This window comes from Quercus suber, unplaced genomic scaffold, assembly GCF_002906115.3.
Source record: "Quercus suber isolate HL8 unplaced genomic scaffold, Cork oak 2.0 scaffold_13, whole genome shotgun sequence".
Lineage (NCBI taxonomy): Eukaryota > Viridiplantae > Streptophyta > Magnoliopsida > Fagales > Fagaceae > Quercus > Quercus suber.
In genome coordinates, this window is record NW_027069478.1 from 346,582 (window position 1) to 360,980 (window position 14,399).

General features: G+C 33.8%; 1 protein-coding gene and 1 long non-coding RNA gene across 4 annotated transcripts; one reads left to right on the plus strand and one right to left on the minus strand.

Moving 5' to 3' along the window:
• Positions 1–3,235: 3,235 nt before the first annotated feature.
• On the plus strand, positions 3,236–7,751 carry LOC111998140 (uncharacterized). Its single transcript, XR_010631386.1, has 2 exons — positions 3,236–6,430; positions 7,235–7,751. It is a non-coding gene; the product is annotated as an uncharacterized LOC111998140 (long non-coding RNA).
• Positions 7,752–8,642: 891 nt separating this feature from the next.
• LOC111998134 (binding partner of ACD11 1) lies at positions 8,643–14,349 on the minus strand. Of its 3 annotated transcripts, none has more exons than XM_024030236.2 (5): positions 14,218–14,349; positions 11,318–11,421; positions 11,012–11,087; positions 9,569–9,655; positions 8,643–9,498 (listed from the first exon to the last, which is right to left on the minus strand). In XM_024030236.2, exons 1-5 carry the CDS (start codon positions 14,221–14,223, stop codon positions 8,938–8,940), a joined length of 834 nt encoding a protein of 277 aa, XP_023886004.1. In that variant the 5' UTR covers positions 14,224–14,349; the 3' UTR covers positions 8,643–8,937. The 3 variants fall into 3 exon arrangements, with proteins under 3 accessions (XP_023886004.1, XP_065635652.1, XP_023886003.1); XM_065779580.1 differs by lacking the exon at positions 14,218–14,349 and adding an exon at positions 14,115–14,210 and having other exon boundaries at positions 8,643–9,489; XM_024030235.2 differs by lacking the exon at positions 14,218–14,349 and adding an exon at positions 14,115–14,203.
• Between the last annotated feature and the right edge of the window lie 50 nt (positions 14,350–14,399).

Below are 14,399 nucleotides of genomic sequence, written 5' to 3' on the forward strand. Positions count from 1 at the left end.
GGAAACAAATCTATTAGATTAAAAAAAAAAACAAATATATTATAAAATAATGGAAGATTACAACATATTTAATGCTAAATATATTGTTAATTTGGTAATTATTAGGTACTTTAACGGTAAGTCTCACTAATTAAAATTATAGCAAAACACACAATTTATGCAAGGGGGGTACACATTTATAGTACTCCCAAAGTATTCAATAATATTCCTTATTAACTCAAGTAGAATTCTATCTTGTTTCAAAAAAACCAAGGACTCCTCTTCCATGGACTTTGTTCGAATGTGAACTTCTTTGGCTACTCATTAAAACCGTTTCAATTTGATCATAAAATCTTGCATAATTCCTTGATTACTAGGTGATGCTTTTGTGAGAACTTGGTTAACCCTCACCTTAGGTGTGCAATACACAGTTACCAAAGTCTCAAATCACATCCTCTAAGTATTTTTTATACCTTAACTTGGAATCCACAAAACCCTAAAAAGTTATGTCAAATGATTAGGTTGTTTCAAGATTATAACGGCATTATTATCTCAACAGATCAAATTTAGTAAGCTACGTGTCAAGATCTCGATCCATATACTATATGTAGAGATTCCAAAAATTGTGAAGCCTCTTATGCAGTCATAGGTACATGTCTTGGACTTCAAGTCAACTTCAAGGCACAAGTGACACAAGTTTGCTCACAGTTTGCTGACCTAATACTAAAAATCTAAAATTTACTTTTACAAAAAAATAATGTTTAGGTATCATTTAAAATTTTAATTGTAGTAACATATGTAAAAAATGCTTGATTCAGTTTTACAACATGTTATGATTATTTCAAGTATCCAGCACATTTAAAGGTAAGAAAATGTATACTTAAAAATTTTTCAAAAAAAAAAAAAGGTAAAATAATTTTTATTTTTTAAAGGGGTAAGATTAGTAACTATTGGTCCCAAGAGGGTTCAAAATTTTCTCTTGTACTATCGTACTATCGAACCCTCAAAAAGATAAGTACAATTGGTGGTTGGTTGGCCTAACATTTAATGTACGTTCTCGAAGTAAGAAAAGTAAACGTTACATAACTTATACGTTACAAACCAAACACACCATAAATAGCCTCACCATGCCTCAGTCTTCTTCACTTCTCAATTCTCATAGAAACCCTTGTGAATGTGATCAAAGAGAGAGTGAGCAATATAGATCTCTGTAGGTAGGCAAACTCCAATGGAGGAGAATAGAGAAATTCTCATATTCTCAAACAAGAAGAGAATAAAACAGCAGCACGAACAAAAAAGTTTGTGCTCACAGCGAATCAGCGAATTACCAGATTTTCACAGTATGACCCACCTTCAAAGTAAGCAATCTCTTTCTTCTTATCACAAACACATATCTTTATACACACAAATGGTTTCATATTAGTGATGTGATATATCATATATGTACATGCATGTTGCCATAATTTTCTGATGGTATGTGCTTTGTAACTTTGGATGCAGTTTCTAGAACATTCATGGATGCAGCCATATGAGGTGGGAGCGTGCAACCAGTGGTACAGATCTTATCATTTTTCTTATTCTCTTTATGATATATTAATTTTTTTTTTTTTCATCTATGTAAATCTATAATTCATCTTAATTGAAAATCCATCCTGTGGTATACAAACCCTAGATTATTTTGATGTTTTTTACTGTTTTGGTTTATGCTCTGGCTTTCCAGGTGGTTGCTACTGTAGATCTGCACCCCCACCCCCCCTTTTTTGGGTTGGCTAGCATTAGAGTTATATATATATATATACATATATATATAGCAGTATCAGCTTCATTGCTGAATGACTCTCGACTTCTTCAAGCTTTCCTGGAGAAACATGAACATGTCATTGCCCTTTTTGTACTCTTCTTGGTGTCTTGTGTCCGTTACAAGTCAATTAAGCGTACATCAATCTTGTACGCAACATGGCATACTAAAATATCAATGCTTTCTCTTGATAATGACTTCCAAAGTAGGATAATACCATATTCTAGATTGGGCATCATTCCTGGCAGTTTAAATCCATGATAATTTCAACTTTATTTCACTGAGTAATGGATATTTTTATTTCTCACAATATGGATTATATTCACATCTCTTTATTTCAAACTAGTGACGGTTATTGTGTAATCTGCAGTTTTGTCATTTAGGGAGTGAATTTTTACATATTCAATTATCATTGGAGTCAGAATACCAAATATGATAATTTCTGTTAAAAAAAAAAAAAAAAAAAGAGAGAGAAAACTTCTGAAATGATTCTTAAGGGAAAACCTATTCCTTTAGGTAATCAGGAAATTGGTTAGAGTAGAGAGGGTATAGCTTCCTAATTTTGTTTTTTTTTAATATTGCTATGTGCAAGAATTTATATCAATGTTGAAGCTGGAACTTGTAACAAATTCAACTTAAGAATAATTATATCTTAGAACTGGATCATGCCATGGATAGATATGTTTTGGAAAGTTGAGAGGAGGCAAGCCTCTTGGAAGTACTAATCTCATGTGTACGGTGTGGCTGTTGAGTACACCAGATTTTTTCACTGTCACTAGTTTCTTAAATAAAGGTTGTGCATAAAACTGCCAAGTGGGGCCATTTATCCGAATGAGAGAGAGTAGAAAGATCAAGTCACATTTGATTCTGAAAAGTGGAGCAGTTTTAACTTGTCACTTTTTGGATTGTGAATAGAATTCTTGTGAGAGAGAGAGATTTTTGTTTAATCTCTCTCTTGTCGTATGCTATTAATCTTAATTTCAAAATCTTAGATTTTCATTTTCTATATAACAAATCAATGTAATCATTAGTGACAGCTGTTTGTAGCCTAGGCAGGATTTAAAGATTCACTAATTCAGTAAATATGAAAATTAATGTTGATATGCTATATAATAGAAAGATTGTCTTAAAACTATGTTTTCTAGTTTCTAAGACGATTTCCCATAAAATATGTTGGATAGAGTAATTGGAGAGTTATTGGTGAGAGAGGCATACATATAACTTCTAAATCCAACCTGATTTCCCTTGTTTTTTGCCTATGATTTTGTGTTGGATTGTTGATTACTGATTTTATAATAAATCAAGTTTATGCATGGCTTGAATAAGCCTTACATGTACCACTTGGAGGTATATCCCATTGATAGTCAGTTAGCTTTCTTGTCTTGTACAACAAAGCCAGTAGTATCACCTAAAGTCCTAGTTGGTTAGATAAGACGATTTCCCATAAAATATGTTGGATAGAGTAATTGGAGAGTTATTGGTGAGAGAGGCATACATATAACTTCTAAATCCAACCTGATTTCCCTTGTTTTTTGCCTATGATTTTGTGTTGGATTGTTGATTACTGATTTTATAATAAATCAAGTTTATGCATGGCTTGAATAAGCCTTACATGTACCACTTGGAGGTATATCCCATTGATAGTCAGTTAGCTTTCTTGTCTTGTACAACAAAGCCAGTAGTATCACCTAAAGTCCTAGTTGGTTAGGGTTGTCTCCACAGAAAGTCTTCCAACCAGCTCTATCTTTTCTCTGTAAACTAGTCTTTGTGTACCACTCTTTCCTTTTCCGTATTTCTGAGTGAAAATTTCTATTCAACTCGGCCACCTGTGGATGTAGGACTAAAGTCGAACCACATAAATCTTTATGGTCCATTTGCGATTGTTTATTCTATTTTTCTATTTCTATTCCACATAACACCACTATAATTGATTACACTCACAGAAATGGTATCACAGCTTTCATTATCTAAAAAGAATCTACCCAAATAAAATATGAACTACATGCCATAGGATCTTATTTAGTAGAGCTATGACCAAGTAAAGTTCATGGTACTTTTTGTTGTTGACTATTTTGTTTGGCTTGTGAGGTTAACTTAAGGAGGGCCTTTGCTTAGTAATTTTTTGAAAAGGTCTTTTTTTCTCATTGACAATGCAAAGGATCAGATTTTTTTTTTTTTTTTTCTTTTTGATAGCATGGGGAAAACTAATAATAATGCATTACTTCTATTATTTGGATAGTAAATTAGCTACTTTATGAATATTTTAATTAAGTCGCAACAGATTATTTTGAGCGCCTGTGACCTTTTGCCCCTTGTTCTCTCCATGTTTGATTTCCCATATCATGCAGGGCTGAGCCATGATTATTGTCATACTCATTTATAGAGAGGGCTGGTGGCAAAGGTCACAGGCAATGAAAATCATGTGTCATATTGCACAGCTACAGTGTGGCTCCTATTGGTCAATTCTGGCTCCCAAAACCAACAAGACATTGCAGGACATAGAGACAGGGCTCAGCTATGATCTTTGGAGCTATGTCCTTCAATGTCTAGTTGGATTTGGAATATCAATCACACCATAGATATGTATTTGAGCACTAATAAGATGACTACAGCATCAAAGGAACTCATGTTTTGATGAATGCTTTGCAATTCTCCATATTAGCTTCTAACTTGGCTCACTCAACTAACTAAATCAATGTAGCATATTGCTAAACCATAGCAATTGGCCATATATATATATATATATGGGAAATATATAGGGTAAGATATCAAAGTAATTTAAGAAGGAAACTTTCTGATTCTTTGGTGAAAATATCTGTCAAAGCATAAAGATATGTAAAACAACTCATGCTTAAAATATTTGGTTCATTGTAAATCTTTTCCTCGTCAGGGATCTCATATCTTTTTTAGTACTCAAGTCTTAGATTCATTAAGCATTATGTATCTTTCCGAATACAAAGTTTTGAACTTAATTGGTTCTGTAAACACTTATGTTGTATTTACTTTGCACAGTTGAAAGGTTATAGCTGTGAGTGAGTAAAGTACTTATTTTCATTCATCAAAGTTGAAAGGTCATAGCTGGAATGTAGTAGCTTTATTTTTTTTTCATGTAGAGTTACGATGTCTATTTTCATTCATCAAACTGTTGGAAGGACTTGGGATGCGCTTATAATTTTACAACCTTGGGAGTTGATTTCTTGATTTGTTCTAGACTTTATTGAACTCTTGCTCAAACCTGAATTCATTGTGGAATATGTTCTTAATATAATAACCTATACTATAAAAAATTGAGGAATATGGTCTTAATATCTATTTATCTGGATTGCTTTACTATTTCTAAGAAAAGTGTTATGGAATAATGTAGCCAGTCCAACTTTAGTAAGTATGGGTGTCTTCCATAGTAAAATGATAGGTATACTTCTACTACTCATTTTCCTTCTCAGTCACAAGTCTACAGTAAAATAACTTTAATTGTTGGGGAGATAACACCTTGGGGAGAATCCTTGAGTAGTTAATATAATGTGTAGAGACATCACATAACTCAAAAGGCCTAAGCCCAATGGGTATGAGCTCACCTGTGTTATATTAACCACTCATTCTTCTTATCATTATTCAATGTAGGACTTCACACACGTGTATACCCAAACATTAATTACACAAATCTTGCATCAATTGTGAAAAGAAGGCAAGTTTATGGACTGAGTTTAGTCGAACAGAAGGAGAAGAAAAAAGAGAATGTTTCTCCTTAAAGCTACAACTTCAATCTTGTACGTGTATAGAGAAAAAAAAAAGTAGACCCATGATCATTCTGTCTCTTGTATGTATAAAATGAGACTACTGCCCACCATCCTCGCATTTTGTACTTAAAGCTTGAGGTTGATAATTTAAGAGGTCAAGTAGGTTTTTTGCTTTTGTCATATAAACTACAAAGTTCAATCGATCATATTTCCATAGATTTCAACTAGTGTTTTTGAATTTGAAAACCAAATAAATACCAAAAATTTCACTGCAGACTATATAGGAAACTTGAAAATTGCCTTGTGTCAACTATGGTGCCACATATAATAAGATGCTACATACGAATCTTCAATCTACTGTTACTGATATCTAAGGAAATTTCCTTCTTTCAATTTCTCACAAAAAAAATTTATATCCCAATTCATTTATTTCTTAAACATGATTGGTTATATAATTTTGAAGAGTGATAGAATTAGGCCATGCTAAAAAATGAGGGTGTCGAATAGCCTTTCATAATCTATTTGTTTCACAGGCAGGCCATGAACATAAAACTTGCCAATGAGGGGATGGCTGGTGCAGTGCAGTGTAAGTGGAAGGTGAACAGGATATAATTTGTACTTGACAAATTGGTGCCCACAGGATACTGCAGTATCTTTTTCAGCCACATCTAATTGTGGAATTCTGCTGGAATACCATGCATTAAAACTGTTATGACTACATTATTTCTTTCCTTTCCATTAAGGAATTCTTCGCCTTATTTTTCAATAAGAAAATTTATGTGCCTTACAATATGTGATCATCTTTAAATGGCGGGTGGACCTAACAAATTTGCAAACTCTTGGGGAAAGCCATGACAATTCCACAGCATTGCTATAAATACATTATTCTTATGTGAGATATCCTGCATGAAATCAGGTGTATCTTTCTTTTCCAAGAAATATTTCCAGAGAGAGAGAGAGAGGGATAGAATCATTCAAAATGTCTGTGTTCAAGAGGCTTTTGTATCAAAATGGCTTCCCATTACATCCAAACAGTGATTTACATTTACTAGACCTTAAAAAAACAAGGCCAAACAAGCATGTGCACAATCTTCAGGTCGTACATCTTTGCTTTACATATGTACCTTTGCACCGTTTTAATTTTTTTTTTAATTTTGAATCCAGCCTATAGGCTACAAAACTGGAGGGAGCTTGCCTCTTTTATGTAGGTGGGATTCAATCAGTAGTCCCACATTTGATCACAAAAGACTTTACTAGTTGATTTAGTTGACATTCGTTATTTTTACAAATTAAATTTTCTCGCTGTCTTTCAAGATTTTTGTCTCTAAGTCTGTTTTTTAACTTCTGTACATTTGATATAGCTTAATCTGGTAAGATAAAAATATGCTGAGTTTGACTACAATGTGCCTAAGGAGAAGTGGGACATTAAAAAGCTGTACATATAGTGCTTGAGACATTAAAAAACTGTACATACAAAAATAAGTTGGCTAAATTCATAAATTAAACAGTGAAAAATAGTTATATGTGGCCATATGTGACTCTTTTCAGTTGTATAATTCATAGACATCTTGTGCTTTTGATGGCAGAATATATCTCATCTTCCTAAATTTTCTTTAGGATAAAAGAATTTCTCCAGTATGCATATACTTGTCAACATTCAGCCAAATTTGACATTATACATAATCATAACTTTTATTTGACTTTATTGAGTTAATTTTAGGGTATGTTATCCATTGCACTTGCCACTTGAAAGACTTTTCCGAATATTTGCATGGCACATAGTGTCTCTTCAGCCAAGGGAGAGGATGGTGGTAGTGCTTGCAGAAAAAAGGCAACAATCTCTCCAAATACCTGGCTGGAACATCATGCACCTGCCGAAGCTGCAAAGAAGATGCTCAGCAAATTTGTTATAAGCTTAGCCTTGGGGAACTTCTCTGTAATGAAGTAAGGCTTCTATTTAAAGTCTTCTAGACATTAAAATTGACTAATTATCCTCTAGTCATGTTGCTAGGATTTTTCTTTGGGTCATTCATAGTCATACAGGAAGCATGATACAGTGGTTCTGAAGAATGTATGGTATTTAGAGTTCATACTTATTCTGCTACATTGTATGCACCAAAAAAATGAATCGGAATCAGTGATTACCAGTGTTTTTTTATTTCTTTTTTCAATTTCATCAATGTAATGTGTATTCTATTATTTTACAACAAATGAATCTGCTAGTGTGTAATTGTGTATTTCTTATCTCTGCTGACTCTGCTAATGCGTTTTTGAATCAAGGAGGAAAAATAATGATCGGTTGTTGCATTAATCAATGTCCTTTTATTTATTTATTCCAAACAAAACCACTGTGGCAAAACACTATGCACACTGTTATGGGGGCTTGTGTTGGTAGCCCCTTCTGAAGTTCCTTAGTTCAGCTTTCCAGCATCATAATCCAATTGAAATGCACCACGTTATCTGGCCAACCACCTTCTTCTTAACCATGTTACTTATTACCAAGTTCACAATTTTAATTAACTTTGTTCAATTCATCACAATCAAATACTTCGCTAGAGGCTTGTTCCATTCTTCATGCAAAATGCAATGCATAAAGTAATGTGATGTTGGCAATTAGAAGTAGCATGCATAACACAAGTGAATGTTCAACACCACATAAATCTTTGGTTGGAAAATCACAAATGCTCATGACTCTGCAGAAGCTTGTAGCCATCAATCAAAATATTGCAAATACTGTGTCTCAGTTTGGTAAGCCTATTATGCTGCTTCTTTGAGCTTCAATAATATCCAGACTTCAAGGGTAACCAAATTAAAGAGAAATGCATCCATGATCATGGCTGTTGAGGAGGTGGAAAATTAATTTGATATTACTACAAAAACCCACAGTTTTTATCTATACAATTGAAACCAAAATCATAGTCTAATCTTGCAGGGCCCTTACAAGAGAGCCTACAGAATTGGATCCAGTCAAAACGTAGGTTGCAATAAAGTTTCTGATTTTTCAGCTTTGCATACCACATCCAAGTCAATTTCATCCAAGTCAATTTCATCCATATCAGATATCTGTAATTAAATCCCACCAAGCAAATATTTTGCACAAAGCTTTTTAGAATTCTGTTATTCATATCGACATCAAAATTTAACTTTGATTAATCTTTATACTTCTATTAAATAATTACATAGATGCATAATTTTAGAGTGGCCCTCGAAGGACATTGAATCACAAGACACACACACACAAGAGAACAATACTAAAACAACAGAAAATGATGACTTCCATGTTAAATACATAATAAAGCATCCAGCATCTGACAGCACATTATACATGTACCACTTCCAGACTAGCAGCAAAGCATTGGTATTCTTTAATATGATGACAAAGCCTAAACTTTCTATGCAAATATTTATGCTAGTATTGGAGTTTCAGAGGATCAATCCCTGTGCTGGTGTGGTTTTGGAGGGCTCATTTTTTGGGGATTCAGTTTCATGGGTCTGAGCAGAGCCTTCCACTTTTTTCTCCTGATCTTCCTCAGCTATGACCTTTTCCTTTGCCTTCTGCCCCACTTCCCCTGCTGCCTTGGTAACCTTACTGAATGCACCAGTAACCCATGTAGCTCCAGTTAAAACATACCGATTCTTCATAATGGCAGATCCAGCATTACTGACTGTCTGCTCAGCAGCTGAAATTGCAGTCTTGGTCTTCTCAGAAACCTGAAACTTCTCATCCATTTCCTTCACTTTTTCAGTCACAATGGTCGTGCCGGCAGTCACTTTCTCAGTGAGACCAATCTTTTGGTCCAGAGACACAACTTTGGCTGTAGCAGTCGATGTAAACTGGTGCTTCTCATCGAAGGCCTTTGCCTTGTTGAGTGCATCTTTGCCCAAATTGAAGCCCTTAGCCAGCATGCTGCTGACAACATCCTCGGCATTTTGAATAGCAGTTTCGGAACCACCTTCTCTTTTTTGTTCTGTTTCCTGATGAGACTGAAACAATTTAATGTCAGGAAGAGCATTGACAACAATATTAAGATATGGACTTGGGAGACAATATTACAGTTGCCAGTGCTGAAGCAGCTGCAGCTGGTAGCTCATAATCTGGAGCCAGGGCTATGTGGACAGACTGATCAACTATTGTTGCCCCCTGAAAAGGCCTTATAGGTTCATTATGTGAGAAAGCAATCAAACTGTAAAGAAGATAGATACATTTACATGTGAACAATATTCTCTCTTGCAGCCAAAAGATATACATACAAGAGATATATATATATATATCTAGAACCAAGAAACTTGCTATCATCATTAAGAGATCCAAATTCATTTAATTTAAATGCTTAAATAAAGTGGAAAAAGGAAACATGCTTGAAAAAAGAAAAGACATTAATCTAGATAGGGCGCATTGCCCTGTGAGGTTAATTGCGATGACCATGAGAACAGAGAAATGATGATTCTTGCAATGAAAAAAAAAAATTCAATGTTTACTGGTAGAGAACCAACTGTCTTTAGCCTACATGCATTTAAGGCAGGCATACTGAAGGTTCTGTCAGTCATTGTTATTTGTTATTTGTTATTTTATTGAGTAAAGTTGTAGTTTTAGGCTACAACTAATTTTGTAACTAAACTTTGTCCTAAAAAAAAAGGGAAATAGAGGAAAAGGTTAAAATACCGGAGGAAGTTGAACACATTGAAAGTGGATCAAATTTAGATTCCTACTTTCTTGCTTTTTCATAAATCATAATTAAATTTCATTTTAAAAAAGCAAAGTATCATACTTAATTAATGGTACTGTGAAAATTAAAGAGAACAATGGAGAATTGTAGAAGATGCGGAAGCATAAGCAAGGAAAAAAGAGAAGAACACATGTGGTTCAGCCTAACTACCTACCACACCACTAAACCCTAAAAGACTACCACACCACTAAACCCTAAAAGACTACATCTTGATTAACTTGACTTAATAACACATTACAAGAGAACCCATATTTATAATGGGATTACATATTATAGTCAAACATAATTTGAATTTGAATTGCATATTAATTGTCTCAATTCCATGATTTTCTATAGCAATAATCCCATAACTTTCTGTTACAAATCAATCTCTTGATTTGGTCTTCATTAACATGGAAAGTGAAATTTACTTTCCACAGGTACTAATGAAGGGAATGATTTGTAAAAAATGCACTCAATTGTACTTCAAATAAAAAACTTTTTACTTGTGACCAATAGTAATGTTGAGCAATCTTAAGGCTTGACAGATTCAATGAGAACTAATGAACTGCAAAGTGACCATAAGTTATGTAATAATGCTTTGATGCACCTAAAACATGAAGGTACAGCCATCAAAAGCATAGATGACATGATAAACCAAGAGATTAGCACTTGGAAGTCCAGTCTCATAAAAATGCATATTGCCATAAAATAATGAACAAAAGGAGAATCAGCAAAGATTTATGAATAATGAGAAGGCTAACTCGTAAGGAACATAGAATTGATTTTACCGAAAGAAGCACAGCAGTCTCTGCCCCTTGGGTTTCCCTGAAGGTGACATATGCAACTTGAGACTTCTCGTCCTCACTTAAGAAAAAGAAGACGAGAAAAATTAGGCTACATCAGTTTCCATAAAAATTGTAATTTCTTTGTCAGGTCACCAGGAAGAAGGAAAAAAAATATTATGTGGTCATACAACTATTTGGAACCCGAAAGCTGATTCTGGTTAGATCATGTCCTAACATCCATCTTTTACGCAGCCATGCATAACATATATAGGAGAAATGCTGAAATAAATCCAAGTCTTTTATACTAACCTTTTCATTTCAACATATTCAATTTTTCCAGAAAATGAAAAGAACTCCTTTAAATCTTGCTCAGATGCCCCTAAGGAGACATTGCTGACTTTCACTGTTGTTATCTGGAATGAAAAGGAACCAGACAAGCAACTAATAAATTACCAACTAGAGACTTGTAGAACAAACTTTTCCATATGAGTGGAGCACGCATATAACTATAATAAGTTAGGATTAAAAGATAGTGTGGCAAGAACAATATAATCATGCTTTTAACAGGCAGTACCAAGGAGCATGAGCAAAAAAGCCTTTAATGCCAAAAGCCAGAATTAAAAAAATAAATGAACTTTTTCGTATCTGTCGTCCTTTTATTGTATCGATAATAGCAGACCACCAAATCATTTGACAAGCAAAAGATTTTAAGCCACCCCCATCCTCTCTTTTCAAATATATCTACTTTTATTTTTGAGAATTAAAGCTGTGGGGTTCATGAGAAATTTCCAGGTCCAAAATCTGCACTAACCCGAGCTATACATTAGCAAGAATCTGACACTCATAAAACTTGGTCAATCATCTTCCCCATTTTTCATAAAAAACTAATACATGGATATTTAATTTCCTTCAGAAAGTGGCAATAAATGACATAATCATTTTCCCATGTTTCATAGGCAGCAGCTGAAAGTCTGAAATAGTAAGTTCTGATTTAAAAAGAAGGGAAAAAAATTAAATGCTTTAACACACATGACTACTTATCAAGATTTAGCTTCAAATTCAATATCTTCAGGAAATTTTCTACAATGTAAGCCATTCTCCAAAAGCAAACATGCTAAGTAGGTCACCTTTAAACTTCATGTGCTTGGTTAGGTATTCATGAGAAATTTCCAGGTCCAAAATCTGCACTAACCCGAGCTATACATTAGCAAGAATCTGACACTCATAAAACTTGGTCAATCATCTTCCCCATTTTTCATAAAAAACTAATACATGGATATTTAATTTCCTTCAGAAAGTGGCAATAAATGACATAATCATTTTCCCATGTTTCATAGGCAGCAGCTGAAAGTCTGAAATAGTAAGTTCTGATTTAAAAAGAAGGGAAAAAAATTAAATGCTTTAACACACATGACTACTTATCAAGATTTAGCTTCAAATTCAATATCTTCAGGAAATTTTCTACAATGTAAGCCATTCTCCAAAAGCAAACATGCTAAGTAGGTCACCTTTAAACTTCATGTGCTTGGTTAGGTTTACTAATGACCATCATTTGAGGCTCTGCTACTACAATGTGACACTAAGGATATGAAAGTCTTCCCAATAAACATGACACTAACCATACATCTTTACCACAACAATTTCAAACCCAAAAGTGCTTAGACTACTGCCCTGGTCAATCATTAAGGTCTAGGCTTAATACTTAGAAGTGGGAAGAGGAGGAAAAAAAGCAGTTAAGAAGATTTTGTATGATACCAAAGTTGCAGTTATAGATACAGTTTCAAGATATAACCAACACATCAAGAGTAAAATGATCCACTGTCACAAATTTATTTTCACGTTAACAGAGTCTTCAAGGTGAGTATAAGTGGAGTAATATATGCAACCTAATATAATTAAATCAACTAAAATCGAAAATGCCTGAAGACTCTGCTGACTACATATTGAAAGAGTTGAGGCCACATGAAGTTCATCACAATTCTGGTACAAGAAAATCCAAACAAAAACCGTAATTTGGTTACAAACTAGCCATATAAACGTTTTACATTCTTCACTACTTCCCCAACTTGGGATTGAGCAAACCCTTAGTCCAATTGGTGCATAAATGGAGTGGCAAGTGAGTACATCTAGGTTTCACCCCAACAATAAGCAGTACTATGCAATTATAACAGAGGCCCACAAGAAGGACAAAGAGGGAGAGGAGATTAAGAACTTGAGAATTCAAATTTTCCAGTAAAACTTTATCCAAAAATAAGATGCAAACACATTCAAAGGCAAATTTCCAAATTCTATGCTAAAAATGTCAACAATGCATGTGCGTGTGTGTATAATAATGTGATAAGCACTTATTGTTTGAAATTAGGGTAGGCATAGCTGAATTTTCAACTTTTTGAAAATGATTTGTTTGAAACAGCTATACCTAAAGAAAAATGAAGTTTATAAAAGCTGTACTTTGAAATAGTTACTAAATGGGCATGGCCCACTGTGTACAAATAACATGATATAGAAAACATCATAAATGTCTCGATCTGACCAGATCTTTTGAAATTACATGCTATTTCACAAAGTGCTTCCTTTACTTAATATAATCATTCCCAATTCACAAACAAATAAATTCTCTATAAGTTCTGGTTAGCTCAATTGGTAAACTTTCTCATCATTGAATAAGAAATTTTGCATTTGAACCCGCATACACCAAAAACCAATTAGTATCTTAACCTGATGATACGGAGCAATCATAATGGAATAGACGTTATAGGCTAAAATTCTAAAGCATATATAAAAAAATAAATAAAAGTATAAAAAAATATATATATATCTTCAAAGCAATTGGTAAAGATATGTTAACCACAAGGTTGCAAATCGCAATAAGCATCAAAAGGTAACCCAATAACACAAATATCATAAATAACTTATTAATGAAGGTGCAAGCACCATATCTTTCATAACCATAAGATCACAGATACCATTTATATAAACAAAAACACAAAACGGATATTTCCCATAAAAATCCTAGCTTGGGTAATTGAGAAAACGAAGGAATACAGATTCATTTCCAAAGTTTAAGATTTGCATATGTTAACGTTTGAAGACAACAACAAGTTACCTTAAAGCTTTCATTTCCCAACATTCTGTGAGCAAACAAAACAGAAAACAAAGCAAATCTTAAAGGAACAGAGATTAAGAAAACAAGAAAATTCACAACTCACCGCCATGAAATATTGGTTGTTGTGCAATAGAAATCAATTTCTTGGTAGATAAAGAAACTTTCAGAGAATGTTAGAGAAAGAGAGAGAGAGAGAGAGAGAGAGAGAAATTGACGGTTATAAAGGATTCTTGGGCAAATATCAAGGGCGGTTAGTTAAATTTGATTGTTTAGTCAAAAAAAAAA